Source organism: Mycteria americana, chromosome 7 (assembly GCF_035582795.1).
Source record: "Mycteria americana isolate JAX WOST 10 ecotype Jacksonville Zoo and Gardens chromosome 7, USCA_MyAme_1.0, whole genome shotgun sequence".
Taxonomy (NCBI): domain Eukaryota; kingdom Metazoa; phylum Chordata; class Aves; order Ciconiiformes; family Ciconiidae; genus Mycteria; species Mycteria americana.
The window spans coordinates 53,424,870-53,451,578 of NC_134371.1; the positions used below are offsets into that span (position 1 = coordinate 53,424,870).

The following is a 26,709-nucleotide window of genomic DNA, read 5'->3' on the forward strand; positions in this document are numbered from 1 at the left end:
GGATGGCTTATTTGGCACTTGATTTTACCAAGCACTTGTACCCCTGCTTATTCTTCCTGTGTGTCTTGCTCCCCTCATCTGACCCAAACAGTTGCCTAACTTTGAAGGCTGAAAAAAACCTTTGAAGTGCTAGAAACAGGTTTTATGCAGGATGCTTTTAAAAGACCATAAACTATATTCTTTCAGACTTATATCTTACCATTGAGCTCTCTTGTTCCGTTAGCTCCTTGCTGTCATCTTTTCCTCCTGCCCAAAATGTCCAGTGAGGTGCATTCTGCAATTCTGCCAGTCCTTGGAGCAGAGTAATTCCTGGTACTGGCCCTCAATGGGTGCTCTGGACTTAACCATACCACTATGTCTGAAATGCTATGTTATTAGTATAGAGCAGCTCATATTTGCTTTTTTACTATCTGCATCAAAAGTTGCAAGTTGCCAGTGTCTTTACCTGAGAAAAGCAAATATTCTAAAATGCCATGGTGCCGATACTGTTGGTAAATTATGAGTTTTTCATGGCCCTAAACTGAATCACCAAACATACCAATATAGTAGTTATCCCCATAAACATGGAAGTTTGAGGACAGAATAGGTATATTTTTGAGGTTACTGTAATTACATGTTGTATACTCTGAAACCAAACAATCTCAGTACCACTGTCCAAATCTCCAGTGCTATATGGACATGCTATTGCCTCATTTTTCTGATGTTGATCATCTTTTATGTTTTCCAGTGTTTGAGATTCACAGGGCTGTGACTCTGTCACTGTAAATCAGAGAAAAATGAAGACAAATAAACTATACAGCAACATAAAAGTTGTCCAAAAGATAATAAGCATGTGTAAAACTAGTTTGAGTTTTTCCAAGGCAATACTTCTATGCTGAGAAGTTTAGGCAATAACTTTGTTTTCAACTGTTCCTTTCCATAAGGGTGAACCAGGACCTCCAGGAGAAGATGGTGTTCAAGGAAAAGATGGCCCAAAGGTACATTCAGTTTTTATAGCAGATGTAAAGCCGTCATATTAGCTTAAGGACCCAAATCTTTTTTTTTTCTCCTATTTCATCAGGTCAATAGAGCCCAGCTGAGTGCACTTAGTTTTAACATAGGAGGCCCTGTATATTATAGGCTTTCCTGTGCCTTTTTGGCACATACCTACTCTGCAAGGGCTGCAAAGTCGAATGGCTTGACAGAGAAATGCAAGCTGGAGAATCTAGTACAGCTTATTTCCGTGGTGACTGTCATACCGGAGAGAGTGAGCCCAAGGCTGCCCCACTCCCTGCATTGGATCAATGCTGTGCCAGGGACTGTGGCAGGTGCCAGGACAGGGGATGTCACAGAGGACGCCCTCAGGTAGTTGGCAATGGGTGAGGCAAAATCTGGCTGTAGGACCATATGAATGAGATAGAAAGGGCTTTACCCTAACTTGGAACCTCATCTGAATTTGATTGGTAAGATTCCCATCAGTTTTAGTGTGCTTTTTGTCAAAATTGAAGATTCAGAATTCATTTTTCTCAAGAATAAGTAATTCTGTAGCAGCAGCTTGACTGTTTTTTTTTTTTTTGCTTTGTTTTAGGGAGACCCTGGAGACCAGGGACTTCTTGGAGAAGGTGGTGAAAAAGGAGAGATGGGGTTACCAGGAATTGCTGGACCCCCTGGTGAACCTGGTGTAATGGGCGTTCCTGTAAGTGTTTTCAGGTTTAAGCAGACTTTTTGTTCATTTGCTTTTTGTAATTATTTTCTTTGTAATTTTGCTTGCTTCTTTTATTTTTTATTTTCTGATTTTCTATTCCAATTAGAGATGACCATCTTTAAATTAGCTTGCCTCCCTTTTCTATGTGGTTCAGCTTTCCAGGGTTGGTAGAGAGAGGAGACAAGTGTTTTTCCTATCTTAAATCTGGGACTTCTTAGCAGGTAGTGATTCCTTACCACTTGTCATCCAGACACATACACCACACAACCTGGAGCCTCTCACTTCAGATCTCTCCTCTCCAGACAACCTTCTGTCATTAGTCTCTATCCTCACCTTCATTTGGAGACTGTGAGCAATCTCAAGGTATTAGATGATTCTTTAAATTTTAAAAACACTCAAAGAAATTGGCAAGATGCATATAGTACCATGAATTGTGCTGTAAGATCTTTCGTTGTTTTGTATCAGTTTCCCTACTCATGGGTTTGTTTACCATCCCAGGACTATCTAGTTTTTAGTTTAGATTAAAAGTTCCTTGGGGCAAAGAACTGCCATTTGAGCAGCTTGTAAATGATGAAGAATTAGACCTTAGAGCACACAAGATTTGACTCCAATTTAAGATTTTGTGCTAATGTTCTTACCACATACATGCTTAGCTGTCATTCCTTTTAATAAACCTTAACAACAAAAGGAAGGTCTAAAAATAACATTTCTAGGAAAAGTGATATCCTGAACATTGAGGTTTCTTTACTTACAAAATTATTGCAGCACAGACACCAACAGCACAGGATGTTGGTGTGGATTATAGCGCCTTCTCTGGTACGGAATACAAGGCAGGTCAAAAGTGACTTAAAACCAGTATCACATGATAGATATCGGATAATCCAAATTATTCCTGCTGTTGATTCCTGATCAGTTGTCATCAGAGGATGGCCTGCCTTTCCTAACAGTGGTCTTTCTACACTGCTGCCAAGGTGTTCTAAAGACAGTGTTATGGATGCTGTCCATCTTGCGCTGGAACTGACTTCCAGAAATGAGGGTCTATCATGCCAGGCAGCGCTACTTCGAATGATAGTTCCGTGCTGTGGTGTGATGTCATGTCTCTGGCGGACCTTCTCTTCTTACCTTGTCAATCACCCTGTAATGAGGCATATACTATAAAAAGTAAGGAGAGAGAAGAAAGAAAGAATTTCATTATTCCATTCTGTTCTTAAAACACATTCTTTAACTAACTTCATTTTGGTGCCTCTGTGAAAGAAATTAAATAAACATATGAGAGCACTAGTTGCCATAGAAAACTGAAACAGAGATTGCAGATGGAGAGAAATGGCAGCAAGCATACACAGGTCAAATAGTAAACGAGCATTGGGATCCATAGTCAACATTGTTAGATCAGTTTGTGTATTTGTTCTGGCGTCACTCCTAGCAGCTAAAATCCATCTATAAAATCTATTTTGCTGAAGTTTTATGCAGCTTCCTAATGTGAACTAATATTTTGGAGCACAGTTTCCAAAGCAAGTTTGTAGCCTCAAGTCAGACATCAGATTCCCTTACCAAAAATCATCATGTTCTCATTCACAGGCCTCTGGCTGCCTTCTGTGTAGCTCTTATGTGATGATGGAGTCTGAGTAAACATTAGTTGGAGGGCCAGCTATCAACAGCTGTGAGCATTGTCCCCTCTGTCCTCTAAGCATCAGTGTTACAATCGTCTCTCTTTAGTCCTGGGTTCTTCACAGTGAACTACTCTTCTAGTGAAGGAAAAAAATGCTCTTTTAGTTGTCAGCACACTTAGTGTGCTACAGAACAATTTTTGTTTCTGACATAATGATATCACCCTGACTTTATTTTCTGTTTTGGGTTGGCAATTCTGGAGAAGCTCGAAAGTTTCATACATTGAAATTATCATAAAAAAGCTCAGCCCTGGCATATCTACATTGTATGTAATTATACTTGTATACAGTAAACAACATCAGCAGTGCTGCTGCACCTCAGTGAAACAAGCAGGTCTGGCAATTTGATGTTTGGGAGGATGTGGTCAGCAGCGGATTTTTCACGTTTCTGTTCCACACATTCCAAAGGCAGCTGTAGAGCTGCCTCCCTCCCCACTCATCCTCCCTGGCATCTGGGAGTGTTCACATCACTGTTTTGGTTTGACCTTCTAGGGGTGCGGACAGATCACAACATCCAGGTCTAAACATGGAAATCAGTTTCCTATAATCAGTTGTCTGAGGATTTTATTGGGGGTGAGAGTAATATTACATTTTCCTTAAACAAAAGCTCACAAAGCAACACATGAGTTTCACAAATCAGTTTAAACTATATTTACCCTGTCTTTATCACCACAATGACTCAAAAAAACCCAAATATATCTCCCTTTGTCCAAAAATGAAGCTAAATTACCCCCTCTACCTCACAGAGCTTTTGGGTAAATTGAAAACAGTGAGCAGGGGACACATCCAGACCTTTGGGAGGATAAGTTTTTGAAGTGATCTAGAGAGGGGGCAGCAGGGCTGTAGCTCCACAGCACCCTTTATCTGCAGGCAGCACACCCAATTACACAGTCACTGAGGGGCGGGCCGTGGTAGCCACCAGCACTTACTGAATTAGGTCTCTGCTCTGCAGCATGTTGTGTCAGGGCCCTGCTCTTCACACTTGGCAGCCCCAAGGTTTTCTTAGTTTTTCTCTGTCTGTGTATTGTATTTCTCTAAATCCAGTGGTTGTCTTGTAATTTTATTCCTAAAGTAGTATTTTCTGTGTGGACAAGATTTATTGGGTGTGTTGTGTGTCGTCTTCGTCCCCCCCCCTTTCAGTGCATTTTCACTAGTTTGATAAGTGATCCCTGATGCTTGCCCACTTATTTCTGCTGTAACTTGAAACTTGCTCACAGCCACAGTTAATGAGATTTTTCTCCCACCTCTCTGCATTACAAAAGCTTGCTCAGTTATCCAATTTGCAGCACAGTTTAAACATGTTTCCAGGGCCTTTCTCAATCATTTCTTTTTTTCTCCCTAATAAATGTACAGGGTCCCGAAGGAACACCAGGAAATCCAGGTCAAAGGGGCCGTTTAGGAAAGAAGGTAGTATTCTTCATCTCCCCCAATTCCCTTCCTTTTATCTGAAACTCGAATTTATATTACAAAATAATTCCGTTGAACCAAGTCTTATCACTGTTGTATGTCACACTTCAAGCCCATTTTTTATCTTGCTGGCCATAGCAGTTAGAATTTTCATCGTTCTGCAGTCAATAACATTCAGGACCTTAGGAAATTTAAATTTGTATCAGGATGTGATTTTGCAACTCAGAACAGTTTCTGCTGCTATCAAAAAATGTTAAGCTTTGGCTAAAACAAAAAAAAAAACAGGAAGGCTTTAGCAGATTTTTTTTTTTCACTGCAGAGTTCTGGGTTCAGACATTCTAAGAACTACAGTAAATGACATGTAAATGTAATACTCCTATTAAATAATGCTGTTACACACTTAGGTTAAGCATAAACTGCATTTAGAAACTTAGTATCCATCTCTTATTATTTTTAATACAATAACACCAATAGGGGGAAAAGGGGCAGCTTGGCCCTCCTGGAGAAATTGGACCTGCTGGTGACTCTGGCCAACCTGGAGAAATTGGTCCCAAAGGTGCAAGAGGAACTCGAGGTCCCTTGGTTCGTACAAAACATGCTTATTTAAGAGCTCACGTATTTCTGGTTTAGCAGAATCACGTCTCTCCTTGGGAAGAGGCAAGTCACAGCTGTAGCACGTATAAATATTTTTTGTGGTTGCTGGAGATGCAGGCAGTGTCCTTCCCAGCTTGTGCGTCCCAGTACGTGCTCTGGTCTTTCAGCATCAGAAGGAGACCTGTGTACTTTTCCAGACAGAAACCCAGGCCATGGACCTGGAGGGAGTCATCTCATGCTCTGGTCAGGTTCCTGATCTGACAATCAGAGGAGCAGGATGGCAGGGCATGCCATGGAATACTCATGCCCCACGGTCTACATACAACCTCACTGCTGTGGCTGTTTCTTAAACCTCTCCAGTTCCAAGAACAGAAATCACAGGGTTTGCTGTTACATAAAATACACCTTAGCCATTGCTGAAACAAAGCATTTCAGATAAGGGCTACTACTCCTGTTGAATGGGAACCCGATCCAAAGTTAACTGAATTAAGTGTATTTGCATTAATAATTCCAGTAATTCCAAGTGATAACTTTATAAAGTATACATTGTTGTAACATTTTACAAGGGAGCTCGTTTTTCTGTCATTGATTATTGCATTTAACAGGGACATCTAGGAGGAATGGGACCTGAAGGAGAGTCAGGAATTCCAGGTTATGGGGTGAGTTTTTTTACTGAATTCATGTACACCCACACATCCCTAAGGTAAGTCTGTGGTACTCTAAATAATTTCAAATATCATGGGGATTTGTATCTAGAATACACAAATATCTTTAGAAGTGTCAGATACTCACATATATTTATATGACACCTCATTGCCTACTCAGAAATGTTAGCCTTAAGCACTGATGACTGGATTTTTGTGAGTTCACTAGCAGTTGTTTTTTGCCACAGATTTGAAACCCTTGTTTGTCCAATGCATCCCACTCTTTGTGAATAAAGTTCCTATAAAACTACTACAGCTATTCATTATAGAGTTCAGCAAACACCACCACCGCTGCTTACTGTCTGGTCAGGCAGTTTCCCTTTCAGTAACAGAAACACTGATTGAATGAGGTTAGTTGAAGGACATAAAGATAATGTGACTTTCAGTGAAAAATAATTATGATCGTAATCACAGATGGATCGTGTCCTGCTCTTACAGACTGGTCGACTGCCATGTCTTTTTTCCAAACAGAAACTTCCATTGGTGGCACTAACCCTGAAGCGAGAACCAGCTCGGCTCCCCTCACCTGCATCAAGCCCTGCCAGAACCTTTGGTTTCCCACTGTGCACAGAGCTTTTCTGCCTGGGCCTATTAATTTTGTGCCACATCACTATTTAGCATTATTAGCAAGCAGCAAAAAAATAATAGTAACAAGCAGCTAAAAGAAAGCTTGGAATTAATTATTTCTTTAATTATTTGTTTTGGAACTAATTTTTGTTTTGTTTGCTTCTTTAGGGTCATCAGGGTCCCCCAGGGCCCCCAGGGCCCCCAGGACTCAAAGGAGAAAAGGTCTGAAGATGGATTATACTGTCTTACAGTTTGAGTAATTATAAAGGGAGGAAATGTTACTGCGTGCTCACTGTTTTCTACAGCACACAGCAAAAGCCACCGTTTGCAATATTTATTAGTATTGTGAGAGAATATGAAAAGAAATGCAAAACTGGGGAAATGGATCATTGAGGGGCAGAGTTTCGAATTATACAGTTGAAATGTTTCAGGTTTTAAAACACAAGGTACCCATTCTAAGAAACACATTCTATTGTATCAGATAGCACCGCTGCCTTTAGTGAGCGCTGCTGATAGAAATAATCAGTGTGGAACCAGTTAAGTATTTACTTAGCTTTAAGCCTGTGAGTATACCCACAGATTTTGCTGAAAGTCCAGCTAAGATGGACAAAGGTCTATGCTTAATATAAAATATTAGGGGCAGGATCTTGCCTCAGTGCTGTTATTTTAGTGTCAAATTCACTGTTTTTCTTTTAAGCCTCAAATCCTGCAAACAGATGTGTATGCTTACTGAAGTCTGTGTGGCCCCAAGCAGGTACAGGGATTCCCTTTATGAAAATTAGTTTGGAGTTGCACCTGACAGAGAAATACATTCTTACATTAAGCCCAGTTTTGTAGTGCATACTTCTAATAGGCAATTAGTGGTGATGTTATAAATAGGTTCTGATATAATTTTCAGAAACAATAACTGAAAACTAAATTGTTGGGAGCTAGGTGTCTAGCTTGCTTGATCACTTCTGAAAAAGCACTTTGCTGCACTTTGGAAACCCTTAATCTTATTTAAAATATGAGCCTCTTTGCATTAAAAATTGGTAAATATCATCTGGAATAGATAACTTTTTGTCTATTAGTTTGGATGGCAGTCACTTCATATTTAAAATTTAATAGAGTTCAGGCTGATTGTTGGAGTCTTCTGTACACTTGTTTGTCTATATTAAGTATATTCCTCAAAACAGTGGAATAAATTTTCTTTTTTCTCTTGTCAAATATCCTGTTTATCCTTTTTTTCATTAAATAAAGAAATGATTACATGGACATTGTTCAAATACTTTTTTTTTTTATAGTTGCCTTTGAGAATAGAGCAAATACTTAGATTTGTTTAATCCTAAATGTCTTTAGGACATTTAGGTGCATGTTAAAATGGAGTTATCATTTCTACTGTATTAAAACCACAAGCATCATATTCACTTCTAGCATCTATACAGCAGCATGCTCTCTGGGTGTTTATTAGCATTTGAACATGTGTGCATTATAGACAAAGTTGAATTTCCAAGTTAATATTCTTAATACTTATCTTTGTTTTAGGGTTACCCAGGTGAAGACAATACAGTTCTTGGACCACCTGGGCCCATAGGTGAACCAGTAGGTCTTTCTTTCTCAAAAAAATTATATTAGTGCCTCTCAAGACAAGAGACAATGCAAGCTCTTCCTGAAACTTTGTGTCACTGTCTCAGGAGTCAGTACCCCCTTGTACAAAAATGTAGAATGATGGTCCTTTAATCAGTAATCTCTCCCTGAAAAATGCAGTCATGTGCTCTTTCCTGTGCCCTGTGTTTAATTACACTAATGCCATTAGTCTGTGTTTAGACCAGCACATTTTGGAACAGAATTTTACCCTCTGTGTTTAACCTGAATTATACCTAATTGCTTTACTAACCAGAAATATGTTTTGACTTATTTCATTATCACTACAAAGCTAATTTAGCTGCTTCAGAGAGAGCTGCCTTTTGTAACCATTTTTTTTTTTTTTAGTAAATTCATATGTGGGGTATCTCTGCAGCAATTACAAACATGTCCAAAAAAAAAAAAAAAAAGCCATCTCAAAATCTTATTAAAAGATTAAAACTGTTTCATGTTCAGGCTTTGATTGTGCCAGAAGTAATACTTGTACTGCCTACTTCTCTTCAGATTAACTTTAATATTTATTCCTCACCTCCTCAAAAGGCAGGACTATAAGACCCTGATGTAACTGAAGACAGAGTCTGGACTAGGTTCCTACCTTAATTATGGAAATGCATGACAGAAGAGACTCCAGCCAGTTCTGCTGTAGCTGAACTGGCTGTGTAATGCTGACTGCTCAAACGTTGCAAGCAGGGCCTTTCCACCTTGTAGATTCCCCCTAGGAAACATGCCATGAGGCTGCTGAAACCTTGGGGAGTATACAAGCAGTTGCATAATAGTATCTCTTGGTGGATATGCACTAGAAGTGGCTAATCTATTCATTTATGAACTGTAAGGATACATTGCAGTTAGTGATGCCTGGCTGATTTTTCATTATGTGCCTTTACCTGAGACATAGGTGGGAAAAAGGCAGTTCCTTATTATTTCACCTAATGATTGGCTGGATGCCTTTTGGAAAGTCTTGGCCATTCTTACTTTCTATGGGTGTGATTCCCTATCCTGTCATTTTTCCTTTGACTGAGATTTGGTCCATTTGCTGCAATGAGAGTTAAAATTCTGGGGAAAAATCCCATTTCTTGTGGGAGTAAAGTAGCTCTACTTTACTCCAGTAGAGTAGCTTTACTGGAGTAAAGTAGCTCTACTACTAAAGTAGAGCCAGTGAGGTGTCTGAATGAAGCAGGAAAAACCACGACTCACAAAAATCATGCCATTCCCTCTGAACCTGTGCAGTTCTCATATGTGTGACGTGTGCTGAGGGATTGAAATTGCCTTTTTATTAGGACAAACTTCAAAATTAAAGCAGATTCTGAGTACAGCAAGTCATTCCAGAAAAAAAAAAAAAAAAACATTTTTCATGTGTTGTCTTACAGAAACCATAAGACAGTTTTCCTCGCATGTCTTGAAAACAAAGTATCTTCATTTATTCGTGGAGATTTTTAATTCAGATATCATATATATGTATATATAGATATATGGGTATAAACCTGGAGAAGTTCTACTGAGGTTAATACTCCTGTTTCATTTATGCCCATGTAAGATCTATCTTTAGGCTTCTAGTCTTCAGTTACAAAATATTTCAGACAGTGTCTACTGTCTGACTGCAATGCATTTTGTTTAGAAAAAAATCACGTTTATTCTTTTAGACGAGCTAGCTTTAATATTTGTAATCCTCAGTTCAGTCTCGTTGGTTAGTCTGTTTTGAGACAAATCCCAGCTTTCTTTTTGTACTTTACTGCAGCATTATTTCAATTCAGCTGTTATATTTTGCTCTTTGGTTTTCTCTCTAGGGTCCTAGTGGTGAACGTGGAGATAGAGGAGAACCTGGTGATGAGGGCTACAAGGTAATACCTGTTGCTTTTTATTCTTTTTATTCGAACATGGCATGCTATGCATACACGTAGCAGAAGTATCCTCTTCTCTCACAAGTATGCAGAGATGCACTTGTTGGTGCCTCACTGCACTGATGAGCTCTTAGAACACATTTGAGCGTCTTTCATATGAGGAGAAGTTGAGAGAGCTGGGACTTATGAGCTGGAGAAGAGAAGGCTTGGATGATCTTAATGTGTATAAATACCTGATGGGAGGGAATGAAGATGAAGGAGCCAAACTTCTCTCAGTAGTGTCCACTGACAGGACAAGAGGCAAAGGGCACAAACTGAAACACATGAAATTCCTTTTGAACTCAAGAAAACGCTTTTTTACTGTGAGGATGACTGAGCACCAGAACAGGCTGCCCAGAGAGGTTGTGGAGTCTCCATCCTTGGAAATACTCAAAACCTGACTGGACATGGTCCTGGACAACCTTTTCTGCCTGGCCCTGATTGAGAATGGGGGTTGCACTAGATGATCTCAAGAGGTCCCTCTCAACCTAAACAATTCTGTGATTCTGTAATACTGAATGAATTAACATTTTTCTCTGAAATTTAAGCACTATTTCTTTGTAAATCTAATCCTAATAATTATTCATAAATTGTATTCAGTCTTTCAGCAAATACAAATTGGATGGTAACTCATGCTAATCACTGATGCAGTTGGTTTGCTGAAATACAAAAGAGACAGTCCTTGACATGGAATATCCTGTTTTAAGTTACACAGATAATACAGATAGACATAGTAATAAATCAATGAACTGAATATGATCTATGCTTACAGAAGCGCAGAAATGTTTATACAATACATAATTCCCACTTGCAGTTTGGAGTAGAGAATTTAAAGAAGAAAAGCTCCCTAAGGCCTGATCTCAGGAGAGCTGAGCATACTTTATCTAGGTCGCATCAGTGAAGCTGGGGCCACCCAGCACCTCCCAAGATGAGCTTGACAAGGAAATCTGTAGCTCACTGAGCGTGACATCCTGAGTTACTTGTATTGCAATATGTTATATTTTCCACTTCCCAGGGTCATATAGGTCTTCCAGGGCTTAGAGGACCTATTGGACAACAGGGGCCTCCAGTAAGTGTTTCAAACAAGTGAGATTTCTCTATTTGGTGTTGAAAATGCATTTTCATCTGCATTCAGATTTTTTTATTATTTATTTATTTAATGTATGTTCTTTCTAAAGGGAGAGCCAGGTGAATTGGGAGAGCAAGGACCAAAAGGAGAAAGAGGTTCAGAAGTAAGTAGAAAAAAGTAAAGCAAAACTGCGCTTAATTGGCATTTGTGTGTTTTTACTCTTTGCTGACTATCCTTGGAAAACTGTTATATAAGGCTAAAACTCAGCGTTTGGGTTTCTTTTTCATACCTGCAGGGCAATAAAAATATAGAATGGAAAATTGCATAATGATCTAGGATAGTAAATATGTGTTATTTGATAGATAAGTGGTTTTATTTTGGAGTGATATAAAGTATTATGAGAGGCTCTTTTGGAAACATTTGAGTGATATTCAATTATGCCCTTAAATGGAGTTCCTTGTGGCAAACTATCTCTGGAAGACACCCAGAATTTTACTGCTCTGATCTGTAAATGAAGCCTCCTGGTGCTGCACTGCACTGAATTTTCAGAGACCTGGAAATAAGGAATTTGCTACAGAATAGTAGAGGAATAATGACAGAGCAAGTCATGAAAAACGTCAAAGACTAAACCTTTTCCTTTAGAAATAATAGTTCATCTTGGTGGTGTGTTGAAAATTGCCCAAAGTATTTTATATTCTCCCATGTGGTGACTTTCATTGGCTTTAGAGATTTCAAAAGATTTAGGCTAAAAGCTTTCTTACAATACCAATTGCCATTGCAACTTAAATGAGATATTTTGTCTGAGAAGTTCCATAGCGCAACTCTGTTAGAGTTTCAAAATTTTCCTGGTAAATACAAGAATCTGTAGTAGATTAGGAATGAGGAGCAAGAGAAAGGAAACGCAATGTGGAGACATTGTCAGCATGTACTCTAACCATGAGCTCAGATATATTGCCTTTGACAAACTACTCACAGCACAGGGTAAAATCAGTCATTCCTCTGTCTTTCCCTTGGAAAATGTTTTCTTTGTGTTGCAAATGCCTCTCAGATTAAAACCACCATTTGCAAATATGGAACCAATATCCAGCCTGGAGCAACCCATAAGAGCCTAAAGGTTTACGCAAAAACGTTAAAAGTGAAAACATTCATACAGTCCTAACTCCAGTGGCATGACTGGTGCTGCTATAGCAAGTCTTACAAAGCCAATCTCATAAACTGCAATGCTGAATCATCTGGGTTTACTTTATATGCATTCAGAAATTTAATGACAACCATATAAGTTCTTTAAATATACACATTCCAGTTCTGATTGGTGGGCTTTTTTTATGTCTTTCATAACAACAAAAAGACATTAAGGAACAGAACAAAACTTTGCTGAATTTATCATATTTACATTAATGATAAAACATTTACACTTACAATGACTTTAGCTTTTTCACTTTATTGCACGTTATGTAATATTGCAGCATAGTAGTTTAGCATCACTTTTGCTTTAAGAACAGCGTTTAAAATAATTAATCTGGGAAGCTTTTTTCCTACTTGATTTATGCTAACAAGTGTTATTCTTGTCCCTGCCATCCAAGTAGTTTTATCTTTTAGAGGTAGGATAAAATTCATGCCATAGCTCTTTACATTCTGTGAAGAATATCCTATAAGCAAAATTCTCTGAGATGCTTTTGACCCATTCTGAGCTTTTCTTCCTTGGTGCCTGGCCTCCTGCGTCACTAAACTCTTATGGGCAAAGGGGTCCAGGAAGGCTGGACATTCTTTAAGGAGGAAGTCCTAAAGGCACAAGAGCGGGCTGTCCCCAGGTGCCGAAAGACGAGCCGGCGGGGAAGAAGACCGGCCTGGCTGACTAGAGAGCTCTGGCTCGAACTGAGGAGAAAGAGGAGAGTCTATGACCTCTGGAAGAAGGGGCGGGCAACTCAGGAGGACTACAAAGGTGTAGCGAGGCTGTGCAGGGAGAAAACTAGAAGGGCCAAAGCTGAGCTAGAGCTCAGTCTGGCTGCTGCTATAAAAGACAACATAAAACACTTCTTCAAATACATTAGCAGCAAAAGGAGAGCTAAGGAGAATCTCCAGCCCCTAGTAGATGTGGGAGGAAACACAGTGACCAAGGATGAGGAAAAGGCTGAGGTACTTAATGCCTTCTTTGCCTCAGTCTTTATTAGCAGGGCCGAATGTTCTATGGGTACCCAGCCCCTGGAGTTGGAAGATAGGGATGGGGACCAGACTGGAGCCCCCATTATCCAGGGGGAAATGGTGAGTGACCTGCTGCACCACTTAGACACTCACAAGTCTATGGGGCCTGATGAGATCCACCCGAGAGTGTTGAAGGAGCTGGCAGATGTGCTCACCAAGCCCCTTTCCATCATTTACCAGCAGTCCTGGCTAACTGGGGAAGTCCCTGCTGACTGGAGATTAGCGAATGTCACACCCATCTTCAAGAAGGGCCGGAAGGAGGACCCGGGGAACTACAGGCCTGTTAGCCTGACCTCGGTGCCGGGGAAGCTGATGGAGCAGATCATCCTGAGTGCTATCACACGCCATGTAGAGAATAACCAGGGGATCAGGCCCAGCCAGCATGGGTTCAGGAAAGGAAGGTCCTGCTTGACCAACCTGATCTCCTTCTATGATAAGGTGACCCGCCTAGTGGATGAGGGGAAGTCTGTGGATGTTGTCTATCTAGACTTCAGTAAAGCCTTTGACACGGTTTCCCACGGCATTCTCCTGGAGAAACTGGCTGCTCATGGCTTGGACGGGTGTACTCTTCGCTGGGTAAAGAACTGGCTGGACGGCCGGGCCCAGAGAGTGGTGGTGAATGGAGTTTACTCCGGTTGGCGGCCGGTCACAAGCGGTGTTCCCCAGGGCTCGGTGTTGGGGCCAGTTCTGTTTAACATCTTTATCAATGATCTGGACGAAGGGATCGAGTGTACTCTCAGTAAGTTTGCAGACGACACCAAGTTGTGTGGGAGTGTTGATCTGCTGGAGGGTAGGCAGGCTCTGCAGAGGGACCTGGACAGGCTGGATCGATGGGCTGGGGTGAATTGTATGAGGTTTAACAAGGCCAAGTGCAAGGTCCTGCACTTGGGCCACAGCAACCCCATGCAACGCTACAGGCTTGGGGAAGAGTGGCTGGAAAGCTGCCTGGCAGAGAAGGACCTGGGGGTGTTGGTTGACAGCCGCCTGAATATGAGCCAGCAGTGTGCCCAGGCGGCCAAGAAGGCCAATGGCATCCTGGCCTGTATCAAAAATAGCGTGGCCAGCAGGACTAGGGAAGTGATTGTGCCCCTGTACTCGGCACTGGTGAGGCCGCACCTCGAATACTGTGTTCAGTTTTGGGCCCCCCACTACAAGAGGGATATTGAGGTACTGGAGCGCGTACAGAGAAGGGCAATGAAGCTGGTGAAGGGTCTGGAGCAGAAGTCTTATGAGGAGCGGCTGAGGGAGCTGGGACTGTTTAGCCTGGAGAAAAGGAGGCTGAGGGGAGACCTCATCGCTCTCTACAACTACCTGAAAGGAGGTTGTAGAGAGGTGGGGGTCGGTCTCTTCTCCCAGGTAACAAGTGATAGGACGAGAGGAAATGGCCTCAAGTTGCGCCAGGGGAGGTTTAGACTGGATATTAGGAAATTTTTCTTCACCAAGAGGGTTATCAAGCATTGGAACAGACTGCCCAGGGAAGTGGTTGAGTCGCCATCCCTGGAGGTATTTAAAGGACGTTTGGATGAGGTACTTAGAGACATGGTGTAGTGGTGGTTTTTGGCAGTGTTAGGTTTATGGTTGGACTCGATGATCTTAAAGGTCTTTTCCAACCTATATGATTCTGTGATTCTGTGATTCTGTAAACCACTTACGAGAATGTTATCTGCTATCAGTGTCACTCAGTTTTCTAAGACTACAGATTCCTAGATCAGTCAAGACAAAAAAAAAAAGTCTGGTTTTAAGTAAATTTTATCTTTTGTGTACATCTTAGATAAAAAGAATGTTCCCATATGTGACACTTGTTTTCCAGTATTCTCTTCCACATACACTCAGTGCATCTACATTGCCTACTTTTCATGACTTCCCTTTTTAAAAAGTATGGGAAGTGCTGTAAAAGCATACTTCCTTACAGAGGTGTGGCTGATAGAGGATAAATTGCCAGATTCATAGTGAAAAACTTTTTATGCCTATTGTTGTTGAAAAAGTTCTGAAAACTACACTTTATCAATTCGGGAAAGGGAAAAATATATACAATTCTACCAAAAATATGTTCACTTATACTTGAAAAACTTTCTGCTGTCTCCTGAAATGGAAATAATCTGGTCCAAAGCCAGGCAATGAGAACATGCATACTACAGGGGAACAACTCTCAGCTCTTCTTAGGAGATTGAGTTTAAGACATTTGTCAGTTCACAAGTATTTGTAACTTTTAGGGACCCACGGGGAAGAAAGGAGCCACGGGTCAGGCAGGCAAACCTGGAATTCCTGTAAGTAACAAAATTCTACAGTCTATCTTCAGGTTATAAAACAAAGAAAGTAACTAATAAAACCAAAATTGAGTCATGCCAGTGGTACCAGAAAGTCTTATGCTCATGCTAAAGAACCTTCTTACTATCCAGGAAGTGTAAAGGAACCCCTGTGAAAATAAGAATAATTTTTGAAACTGTGTTAAATTTTACTGAATTATACTCAGTTACTCAGCTCATGGAAGTGAAGTGCAGCTCATATATCAGGGTCCTTCCCACTTCTGAAGTTACTTAATTAGATCATTTTTGCATGTGGGTTGTAGTCCATGTGCAAGTTATCACATTATATTGCACAGAGCTGTACTACTGTTCACTCCTGGCTCCCATCAGTTCTTTGAACAGCTGCAGCCTACAGAAGCCTGAATCCATATGTCCATGATGAATACAGCTGGCAGATCCCTTAAGGTTTACTTCTTTCTCTCGCTTGCCCTGAGCTGAAATTTGTTATGCTCTTTCTTGAGTTACTGTAGAGACGCTAACTTGCATCCCTTTCTCCCTGAAGGAGAAGAAAGAGCAGGAAACAGTAGGTGTTCTGTAAACATAACCAAGAACAAAATGCATCAAGCTTATTTTGGTCCCCTAATAAATAATACCATATAAGCATATATTATAAATAACTTTTACTACCTTACATCAAAACATTGTCAGTAACCAGAGAAATGCAGCTGCTTCACAGAGCTTGTAGCTGCTGGGCAGAGTGCAAGAATAGCCTTTTGAAGGCAAGCAAACTCTGTGTCTTTTGTAAATGCTTGGCTCTTCCCTCTGGAGGACTGCAGAGAGCATATCATTTGGCAGACAAAGGAAAAGAGGAAAAGGCAAGACATACAGTGAGGAGGAGAAGACAGTAAAAGTGGAACTTGAGGAAGCCTCAAAGCACATCCCAAGTGCAAGATACTTCAGCAAGCAGAAGTTAGAAATAAGATTAAGATGGCACACTTCTTACATCCTGTATGGCTGTTGTTAACTATACTTTTTCAAATGAGATGTGTTGTAGTTAGCATATTTTAAATTTCTAAGAACTCCAAGCCCTTTAAGATAGTGTATGGCAGTCTAAAGGGAAATGATTGTAAACAAAAAAATCACTGTTCCTTTGGTGGATGTGACATGAGGGTTTTCTGTGTAAGTATAGCAACAGTTAGCACAAACTTGTCTAATTAGAAGTTTGCATGTATATTTGACGTGTACAAATTTGAACAACATAATTTTGCAAATGTACGATACAGAGTATCTAGTAAAATGAAGGCTGAAAAGACATATGGTTGGGTTTTTTACAGGGATAAACAGATTACTTTATTAGGTTTCCTTGCTGCAGTTTAAGAATCAACACTCTCAGCCATCTTCCAGGCCTGGCACGCAGAGGGTTGGCCCCATGGTTTCAGCTGAAGTTGCTCAGAGCCCACAACACAGCAAATCTAAGGTTAATCCAATAGCATTTTAAACCAAACATCCTAACTCAGAGCCCCCTCTGTGAGTATTTATCCGTGTCACTGGGTCTGTTATTATGTAGGGTTTAGGAAATACTGTGACTGAAATCTAGTTCTGTGATGGTGAAGATGAAGAAAGCCGACAGTGCTATATTTGGTTTTAATTTATTTCAAGGGAAAGCCAGGGCCAGCAGGGCAGAAAGGAGCAGTCGGGTACCCTGGACCAGAAGGCATTCCTGGCAACCCTGGCAAGCCTGGGCTGTCAGGGAAGCCTGGCCCTAAGGTAAGTTGCTTTCCACATTGCCCCTCTTTATGTCATTTTGCATTACAAATTTTCTAAGGTTAGGGTATTTAAACACAAGGAACCATTCTCAGTTCCTTGAGCATCTTGAAAATTATACCAATTCTTTGTTTTCTTTCTCTTTTGCTCCTGATATTCTGGCCAGGATGTAAGGTTAGCATAAGGGAAGTGTGCTGTGAGAACTGTTTCATTAGCATATGTTAGTGTAACTACAGCTAAGTGAAAATGCTTTCTTAATGAGAGAGGCTTCACAGTTGTGTTCCTGAAAATGAGCCATAGACCCCAGCTGAGGTTGTTTCCTCTCAGGCCCTGAGATGATAATCCCACATTTTCCTTTTTGTCTTTGAATTTGTAACCTATGTCTCTCTACCTAAGCAATTCTGAAGCTTTGCCCAAAACCAGTGAAAAATACTATTAGGTATCTGAGGTAGCTGGGAACATTCTTGGAGACAGGTTGTTTGTCTGTTGTGGTTTGCTGTGGGCCAAGGGTGGTGACCTGCTGCTGCTGGGAGCAGTGACACAGCTCTTCGCTTATTCACTCCAGAGAGGAGGGAGCAAATTCCTTTAGTTGTTGTCATTGTTGAAAGTCTGATCACTTTGATTTCAGGTGTGGTATTTCTCAGTAGTTCTAGTTAGATGGACCAGTAATTGTTATAAAAGGATGCCAAGTTAGATTTGGTGTTGGGAATTAATCAAGGTGCTGAATGAGGCACCTCTATTACAAATATAAATTTGCGTATCTGGTTGAGCAAAGACAAAATTGAACAAGTTACCTGTAGGGGGAAAATGTACCCTATTTGAGCCTTCCCCATTTTCAGATAATGTCCTCCTCTTTCAAGTACTTAACATACTTTGGAGTTGCGTTTAGGAGTATCACCCCAAAGAATTCTTACATTTTTGCCTTTCCACTCAAAATGTCACCTTTCATATTAAAAAGGTTTCCATTACTCCATATTAACAATATACAGTAGCATTACAATTTGTAATAAAGAGAGGCTTTTAACTGATTTTTGCCACAATGAATAAAAAGAACAGAACTTTTGCTATGTAAGTTTATCAGTCCATCAGGCTATAAGCCACAGTACCATATTCAAAAGCTCTGCAAATCACATTTAATATAAAAATCCTGTTTACTGTAACTCTTTTGTTTCTATGAATGCTTAACGGAATGTCATATGCAGTAAGAAAGGAGAGAGAGATATATATGTATGTATATATTTCTACTAAATGACATCACAGAAACATTCATTTGGATAGTAGCAAATTTCCATTTTGTATTTTTTAACATGTCAAAATTGGCTTAACTCCATGTACTCAGTAACATGTTTTTTCATTAAAAATAGTTGCTTTTGTTTATTGTCTGATGTTCTCAGACGTTTTCATAACAAATGTTCTGATCTTTCTTGATGTGGTAAAGTTATTGTATATGAATCCCTACAGAGTGTACCAAATCATACTAATATTATCAGCATGTCTGGTATTTATAAATAAGCGTGTTGAATTTTGAATGTTTCTGTGCGAAGGTAGTCTCATTTTGTTTCTTGATATGGAGTTCCTTCTTGAAAAAATGAATACTGTGAATCTCAACTATATTTTCAGCCCATCTGTAATGAATGAATCCAGCATCTTGTTTTCATCAGAAGGAGCTCCTTATTGTAAGCTCAGAATCCTCAGACATCACACAACACTCATCCAAGAACCGTCTCAAGGAGTCATCTTCTATAATTAACAGAGATTAGTGCTCTCTTCCTGCATATTTCAAAATAGAGTTAGAAAAGAATTAAATAGGGATCAGCACTAAAGGCTATTAATCTGAACATGCACATTTTCAGGTTTGGGAGCAATTTTAGGTCTCTAATATAAACTATTCTGTATGACTCCCTGTGGGAGGTAAAAGCAGTCACTGCTATGTCCATGAGTGCTTCCATATATACTTGAATGCACAATTACTGTGGAGAAAAGATTGCTTACTATCCAACTGGGCAACTATTCCTATTTAGGAGGGTGCTAATAGGGAAGATGCCTTGCATAAGCCCAAAGAGGTAATTGATTCTCTTGAATGTTCTGAGAAGTCTTTCAAGGTCTAGGTAGGTGATCCCACACAAATGACATCATGATATATTTAGGGTAGGACAGAACAAGGTTTAAGATGAACACTGAACTGAACAACTGCAATGGGCTATGGCATGGTTAGCATTTGCTTTGCTGACAGTCAGTGACTTGTTAAACTATAACTTGACTCAGAAACCTCAATTCACCCCACAGTTAAAGCACATATAGCTTTGTTGCTAAGTATGATGGGGCTTTGCTTTTGGAGTATTAGCAGAAATCCAGATGATACTGCTCATCATTGTCTTTCCATGTATTTTGATATACTATCAATCTGTGTCCATATATACAGAAAGCATTAAGTGGCTTTGACTGATTTTATGTTATATGCCTGTTTTGGCATACAATGAAAAAACATGTTCGGCTGTTCTGCTTGTAATCAATTATTTTCAATTTAAGGGTAATAAAGGAAACTCAGGCTTACCAGGTCTGGCAGGTTATCCTGGAGCTCAAGGTCCAAAGGGATTGCCAGGCATGCCAGGGCCCATGGGAGCACCCGGACTAAAGGTACACACAGGGGATCTTGTTAAGTACAGTGTTACTGATATTGCTTAGTCTTCATACTGCATCCAGTGATTGTGGAACCACTATGCTACTGTTAATCATATGAGTAATTGACATAACAACTTATTTAAAGGGTAAGACTGCAAGTTGTGCTGACCTCGTTTCTGTAAACTGTAATTTGAAAACAGAGTTTCCATCCATCTGGGTGTTATTCCCAAGTCCAGAAGCCATTCAAAACACTTTGTATTTATTCATCCAAAGCTTTAGGGCCAAATAATTCCTGACTTTTCTTTTTAAATTTCTATAACTACTAGAACAGTCTGGATTATTTGAACATCGAAGCAATCTATTAGCAGAGAAGTACTGTAATTTCAAGCCTGAGTACCAAGGTTGGGGGCTAACAAGCATGTCTGGGATGTTAATTTATCATAGGACTTAAACTGTTCTTGTTCAGCCCTGTCAGAAAGAAAGAAGTCTGAGTGTGCTCCATTTTCCAGGCAGTTCCAGGTACCCGACATCAGCGTATCCTCAGCTTCTACTGATAATATTAATTAGACTTATTTCAGTGGTAAAAGAAGCAAAGACTGGGAAACATTACAGATAATTTTCTCCATTTAGAATAGGATTTTTCATCTAAAATCATGATTTGCAGTGCTCTGAGATTTTATTGGTAAGCAGTTTTTAAAACCTTAAGTTACTTGAAAACTGAGGGAGGGAAATACTGTCTGTCTTTGTTATCTTTTAATGGAAATGTTTTAGTATTAATTGTATTCGCTATTCGTAGTGTTTATTGCCAGTGCTCCCAGTCCGGATTTTAGTCCTATGTCTAGACAATGAGCCATAGGAGGTAGTTCCTGCTTAGAAATGCTTGCAATCTGACAAAGATAGGGAATAGATGAGGTGAAGGAAAACTTACCACATTGTGCAAAATAAACATTAAGAGTGGACTTACTGAGTCAGGCCAAAAGTCTGTCTCTGTTAGAGCAGAAAGCTAACACCTAGGAAAGAGCATAAGCACAAAGCAAGCAGGAAAGGTGTATATTCCCAGCCTTAATTGCAGCTCAGTAACCTCCTGAGCTAGACATGGTTTCTATGTATTTGATAGTCCCCAGAGGATTTCTCTTGCATGAGCTTGTCTAGTTTCCATTTGAATCGATGTAAACGTTTAGTCTAAGAGCAAGGAGTTCCACAACTATACTATGCCTTGCTCAGAGGGTTACTTTTTAAAGTTACTTCTTAACCTTCCTGTTCTGTATTTCATTTTGTGCATTTTAGTTCTTGCACTGGGAGATACCATAGTGGAAATGATCCAATATGTATGGGTTTTATATGTTTCCAAGTCAAGGAAGAGTCAAGTCACGTTTGCATTTTAGTGAAAGTACAATTATTGAAAGCATTCCTGATGGAAATAAAATGAATAGAGTAGGTTTATTTCTTAGAGAGAAAGCATGTTCCACACTTCTGCTAGGAAACCAATCTTTACATTTATAACTGTTGTAATAAAGGATATATTATGTTCCTACTGACAGGGTGAGAAAGGGCTTCTGGGTCATCCAGGAAAGCGAGGCAAAAGAGGCCTTCCAGGATCACAAGGTGACCAAGGACGAGCAGGAGACGCTGGACTGAAAGGACAGACTGTACGTAATCACAGCTGTTGATGCAAAATAAGTAGTCCAAGAGTTACCAATGTGAAATAATAATAAGGATGCCTGTTCCTATTACAGGGAGAAGATGGAGATCAAGGTTTGATGGGGTTTCAAGGATTCCCAGGTCCAAAAGTAATTGCTCATTCTTTTCTGTTAGATCTTAAGCCATTTTCAGCGTGAGAACATTAAGAAAGCATGGAATTAATTGGCTTTAACAATAATTTGTTCAAAATCTATCTGAACTGTTGGAACATTGTAGGCAGAACTGTGTGCTCCATGTCCAAAGACAAATGTTCTGAGTCAGCGCGCTTGGTATTTTCAGTGTTACTGCTCTTAGAAATTATCTTATTTCCACTGATTACAAGAGATTGAAACAAGTGGATAGCTAACATTCATGTTTGACTAAACTGTTCCTTTGCATTTTCAGGGTCCTGCAGGGGACATTGGCTTAGTTGGAATTCTGGGCCCGAAAGGTCCAACAGGCCAAGTTGTAAGTGTTTCACTCCATGAAAGAGATTGTCAGGATGGCTTGCAAGTGGCACATGTTTTTAATTTATGGAATCATCTTTTTTCTTATTAACAAGGCCGGAACCCTCTAGCCAATTCTTTCTCTCTGAGACTATGACTCCACCAGAAGCCCTTTGCCTGTACTGCAACACTGCTCTGGTTGCAACATGGGTACAGATACACAAGCAAAGCTGGGCTCTCAATCTTGAAGGAACCAGCAAGCTCTGCTGACAAAGTGTGGCTTTCCTAGTATAATTTTATCTACACAAGTATCCTTATCACTCTCATATCTTTCTCTATTGGGGTTGAACGTTCTCTTTCTTCTTACTGGCAACAATGCTGGTTGTATAACTCTGTCTAACAGTGAAAGAAAAAAGGGTCAAACTTTGCCTGCGGTAAGACAGAGTGGTGCTCGGCATTACTGATTAATAGGGAGTCTTTTTTTAATAAATATTTTCTTTTTATCTATAAGGTTACTAACTTGCATTAGCTCATTCTTCATGTCACCTTCTTCATGACATTCTGCTTTGCTACCCACCCAAAATGTGGAAGCATCTTTAGTATTTTGTAATATTGGGGAATGTGCATCCAGCTTACAGCATCAAGTGAAAAAGGAGGAAACGTTGCAATATGGAAGGCCTTACTACAAAATGTTCTTCTCTTACTACTGCCATTGGCATCACAGAACTGAATTAGTTCAGTTAACCAGATGCAGAGCAGAAGCTTTAGGGGCCTGTTCTAATCGCTGCTTTCTTTTTCTAAACATTCCTATACAAGATAAACACTGGAAATGAGCAGTTTGCTCTAAGTGAAATGGAACAGGAAAGTAACATTTTAGCAGTACTTACTGGCAGCCTTACAAGAGTACTTGTGGGCTCAACATACAGTTGATTGCAGCTCAATAAATATGTGATTTTGGTAATCAGAGTACTTAGGTTTCCACTGGCTTTAGTGCACCAACTTTCACATAAAAGAATGTGTGTGGGCTTTCCAAGCATAACTATTACTAATTATTAAAATAATTACCTTGCTGATTTTGTAGCAATGTGCACTCAATATTCAGAAAGAGAATATCACCGTGATCTTTCGCATATTTGCCAGGGCTGTGGGCTGAGCAACTTTAAACCAGGACACGTCATAAGGATTTTCTTCATTTTGAAAACATGGTGGACTAATCAATTCTTTGCTTGTTCACAGGGATATATTGGCCCTGTTGGTCAAGAAGGCCTAACAGGCCCAACTGGCAGGCCTGTAAGTTTCCCTTCCCTTTTGCATAATTTGGTTATTTCACCTACCCTTATTTTTAATAATCTGTTTTGCAACTAGCAACCTTCTCATTTTTCCATTTGCAAATAGCAGCTAACAGGACCAACTTCATATTATACCATGCTGGTGAGCTAACATATGTGACTCCAGCATCTGTGATACAAACAAGAAAAAAAAAAATACAAAAAACAATGACAAAAGAGCCATTGCAATGGCCTTCTGTCTAAGTACAGTATACAGAGGGCATGTCTACAGGGGCAGCGGGCGAGTCAAGGTATAGAACAGCACATAGTAACTACCACCTGGATATTCTTTCTCAGCCTCAGGTCTGAGACATATCTAGAGTATCCACACTTGGTTTCAATGTAGTTTATTTTTTATGTGTTCATTGGGCTAAACTGTCTAGAATGCCTCTCTAGACATGCTGGGAGAGCCCTCAAGGCCTTGTTGGGGTGTTCCAGGTGCTGGTGAGGTCCCTGTTACAATTCAAAAACCATCTTGGCCTTTCTGACAACCTTCAATGCTCCCCAGGTTCCCTGCAGTGGGGGACCTCTGCCCTCATCCCTGTTTCCATCCCTTGTTGCACTCCCTGTGCATATCTGCAGTGCATTTCAAGCGCATATCTGCAGACTACCCAGCCACGTAAGGTAGTTTTAGAAGCTCTTTGTATCACCCAAGTACCTCTGTCTGATCAACAAGACTTGGAATGGATGAGAATGTCTAAAAATTGAAATAATAATCATTAAAATAACAAGAATATACAATAAAAGTAATAAATACCAATATTTACAAGAGAAAAAGAAAGGAGAAGGGAAGTGTTCTGTCTATAATTAGACTATTCTTTCCACCTGTTGGGAAAAAGACAGCACTTTGTCTTGCTGCACTCTTTTCAATCCCACTCAGGAGGAAAACTTTCCAGTTGCATATGCTTGTATGAAGGCTTTTAATAGACTTCATATTGAATTTAATAGTTTGCCACTATCATTAAGAAAGCACTACAGCTGAAGATTATTTCTATGTGTTATGAAAAGCTGCCATCAATGCTGCAAAATTCTTCTAGAGAAGAACTGTAAGATTGTTATCGTCTTCAGAAACACAGTTTAAGTGCAAAACTAGCTACAAATGCCATGGTGACAGAAAAACAGTCTAATCTGACTGTGAGAGGAGAACTAATGGGGTAATAAAAGTAGATATGCAACTGATGGATTTCTTCAGTGACAGAGAGTACCGAGTTTTGTTCTCATCTCTTCAGATGGTGAAGCACTGATCTATTACTGTGGATTAAATTGTAGAGAGTACAGCTGATTGACAGGGAGAACACTGACAGTTAAAATTACTGAGAAAAAACATACTTACAATGTGAAGAAAACAGTTTTCCACATATAGGAATTACAAGATGTTTTCAAGTAATTTATTTTTCTAATAGTACAGAAAACTTAAAGCCCCAGAGTTTTAAATACTTCCACAGATGAGACTGGACTTTTCATGTGAGCAGTACAATTCTCATGGATACTAATTTGCTTATTTCAGTCCTAGGCAGCTAGAAAGCATACTGGATTAACAGCTTCTCTTTCTTATAGGGACCGAGAGGTGAAAAGGGCACAAGGGGTGAAATGGTAAGATGAAACAACTTTTGTGCTTTCATTTTTTTGGCTGTGTAAAAAGTATTCCTGTGTTACTCTGAACGTACTCTTGCATGCTCTGAATGCCAGACAGTCGTGTTGTGCTCCTGGAGAGTGCTGGCCAAGAAAGCTGGTAGCATGAGTCAAAAGTCTGACCTTTTCTTGTTCAAGTTGACTTATGTAGATATGCCCAGTGAGTGTGTGCTGTCAGGCAGGATGGCCCCTGATCATATAGCAGTCACATACTTCAAATCTGTCCCAGTTCAGGTCTAAAAGAAAAATCCTTTGTCACATTTGTTGTCAATGCTCCAGTGCCTCACAGCACAGCATGCATACACATGTTCACACATCTATATCATCTTGTCTAGAGAGGGAGAAGTTCAGGAGAAGCCTAGAGCTGAGGATGGCTGTCCATGCAACATATGCCAGCAGTAGTAGCAGTAGGCAGTATTGATAGGTAATGAAGTTGCTCTCTTTCATTTTTCAGTAAGAATATTACATTAGGTTTTGTACATTAATTAATGTTGGATTTTATTTTAAAAAATATGTTAGAGCTAGTAAAGCCTCCAATTAATAATGGCTATGTGAAAAGCCAGTGTCAATTTACCATATTGACAGCAAATATGAATACAGTGATACCTATGACATTACTTTATATGACAGGTTTATAATTAGTTCCTTTTCCAGTAACTGGCCAATGTGATCTTGTTCCTGTTGCTCTTATCCTGCCTTTGATCCCACCTCACTTAAAATCATTTAGTTTCTCTTGTCGTACTGTATTTTGCTTTTAGCAGCCACCTGTGTGCAATTCCAACCTACCTGCCTTATAAAAGTTTTGAAAAATAAAACAGAAATATTAAAAATTGCTTAAAGAATTAGGGCTTGGAACTAAGCTTGCTGTACACATCTTGGGGAACTTTCCTCTTTGATTCTAATCCTCTTGAGGCCATTCCTATCTCAGAGTAAGAGGAAAACTAGGTTCTTAATTTGTGGTGCTATTAACCATCTTAACTGTCTTTCTCCTGTTTGTTCATAAGAATTGCTATGACAGTGTAGAGCTAAAAATGCTGACACTTAAAAAATAATGATAAAAACCATCCAAAACAGTGAACGAGAAACACCCGTTTCCATCACTGGTGCTGGTGTTTAAGAAGTTATTTCCTAAATAAGTTCTTGAATTCATCAAGATGAATTCATCTCCTAAGACTGTCTTCAGAAAAAGAATGTTCAATTTTAAACCATACCCAGTGGCATTAGTTTATATTATGTAGCCAAGAAAAGGATTTATTTCCAACTGTTTTCAGATACAAAGGAGAGAAAATTATTTTCATACAACTGTGTATTCCCAGCTTGAATTTATACCTTTAAAATTGATGTTGGCATTCTTCCTGGAATCACAAAAATTGTAACTTTTTTGTAGCAGTCCAAGTTTTAGTTACAGTTTTTAGTCTGTCAGGGGTACAGTGTCCATTACTAGAAAGAAATATTCTTTTATCCCCTGAAAAACATGGAATGTAAAATTGTATCTCCTTGTTGAAGTCAGTAGTGAACCAAAGTTCAAGTTCTGTAGGCTATTTCTGGAGAAAAACTGATAGAGTCAGAAACAAGTTTGTTGAAAAATTTTAATCAA

General features: G+C 39.7%; 1 protein-coding gene across 4 annotated transcripts in view; it reads left to right on the plus strand.

Moving 5' to 3' along the window:
• COL24A1 (collagen type XXIV alpha 1 chain) overlaps nucleotides 1–26,709 on the plus strand; it is a 155,013-nt gene that overhangs the window by 116,139 nt on the left and 12,165 nt on the right. For all 4 annotated transcript variants that reach the window (XM_075508461.1, XM_075508463.1, XM_075508462.1 and 1 more), the window contains 18 exons: nucleotides 924–977; nucleotides 1,568–1,675; nucleotides 4,705–4,758; nucleotides 5,233–5,340; nucleotides 5,958–6,011; nucleotides 6,792–6,845; nucleotides 8,148–8,204; nucleotides 10,031–10,084; nucleotides 11,139–11,192; nucleotides 11,302–11,355; nucleotides 15,608–15,661; nucleotides 17,300–17,407; nucleotides 19,934–20,041; nucleotides 21,568–21,675; nucleotides 21,763–21,816; nucleotides 22,112–22,174; nucleotides 23,389–23,442; nucleotides 25,038–25,073. In XM_075508461.1, coding sequence (XP_075364576.1) covers nucleotides 924–977; nucleotides 1,568–1,675; nucleotides 4,705–4,758; nucleotides 5,233–5,340; nucleotides 5,958–6,011; nucleotides 6,792–6,845; nucleotides 8,148–8,204; nucleotides 10,031–10,084; nucleotides 11,139–11,192; nucleotides 11,302–11,355; nucleotides 15,608–15,661; nucleotides 17,300–17,407; nucleotides 19,934–20,041; nucleotides 21,568–21,675; nucleotides 21,763–21,816; nucleotides 22,112–22,174; nucleotides 23,389–23,442; nucleotides 25,038–25,073 — 1,236 coding nt within the window. The remainder of the gene's footprint in view (nucleotides 1–923; nucleotides 978–1,567; nucleotides 1,676–4,704; nucleotides 4,759–5,232; nucleotides 5,341–5,957; nucleotides 6,012–6,791; nucleotides 6,846–8,147; nucleotides 8,205–10,030; nucleotides 10,085–11,138; nucleotides 11,193–11,301; nucleotides 11,356–15,607; nucleotides 15,662–17,299; nucleotides 17,408–19,933; nucleotides 20,042–21,567; nucleotides 21,676–21,762; nucleotides 21,817–22,111; nucleotides 22,175–23,388; nucleotides 23,443–25,037; nucleotides 25,074–26,709) is intronic.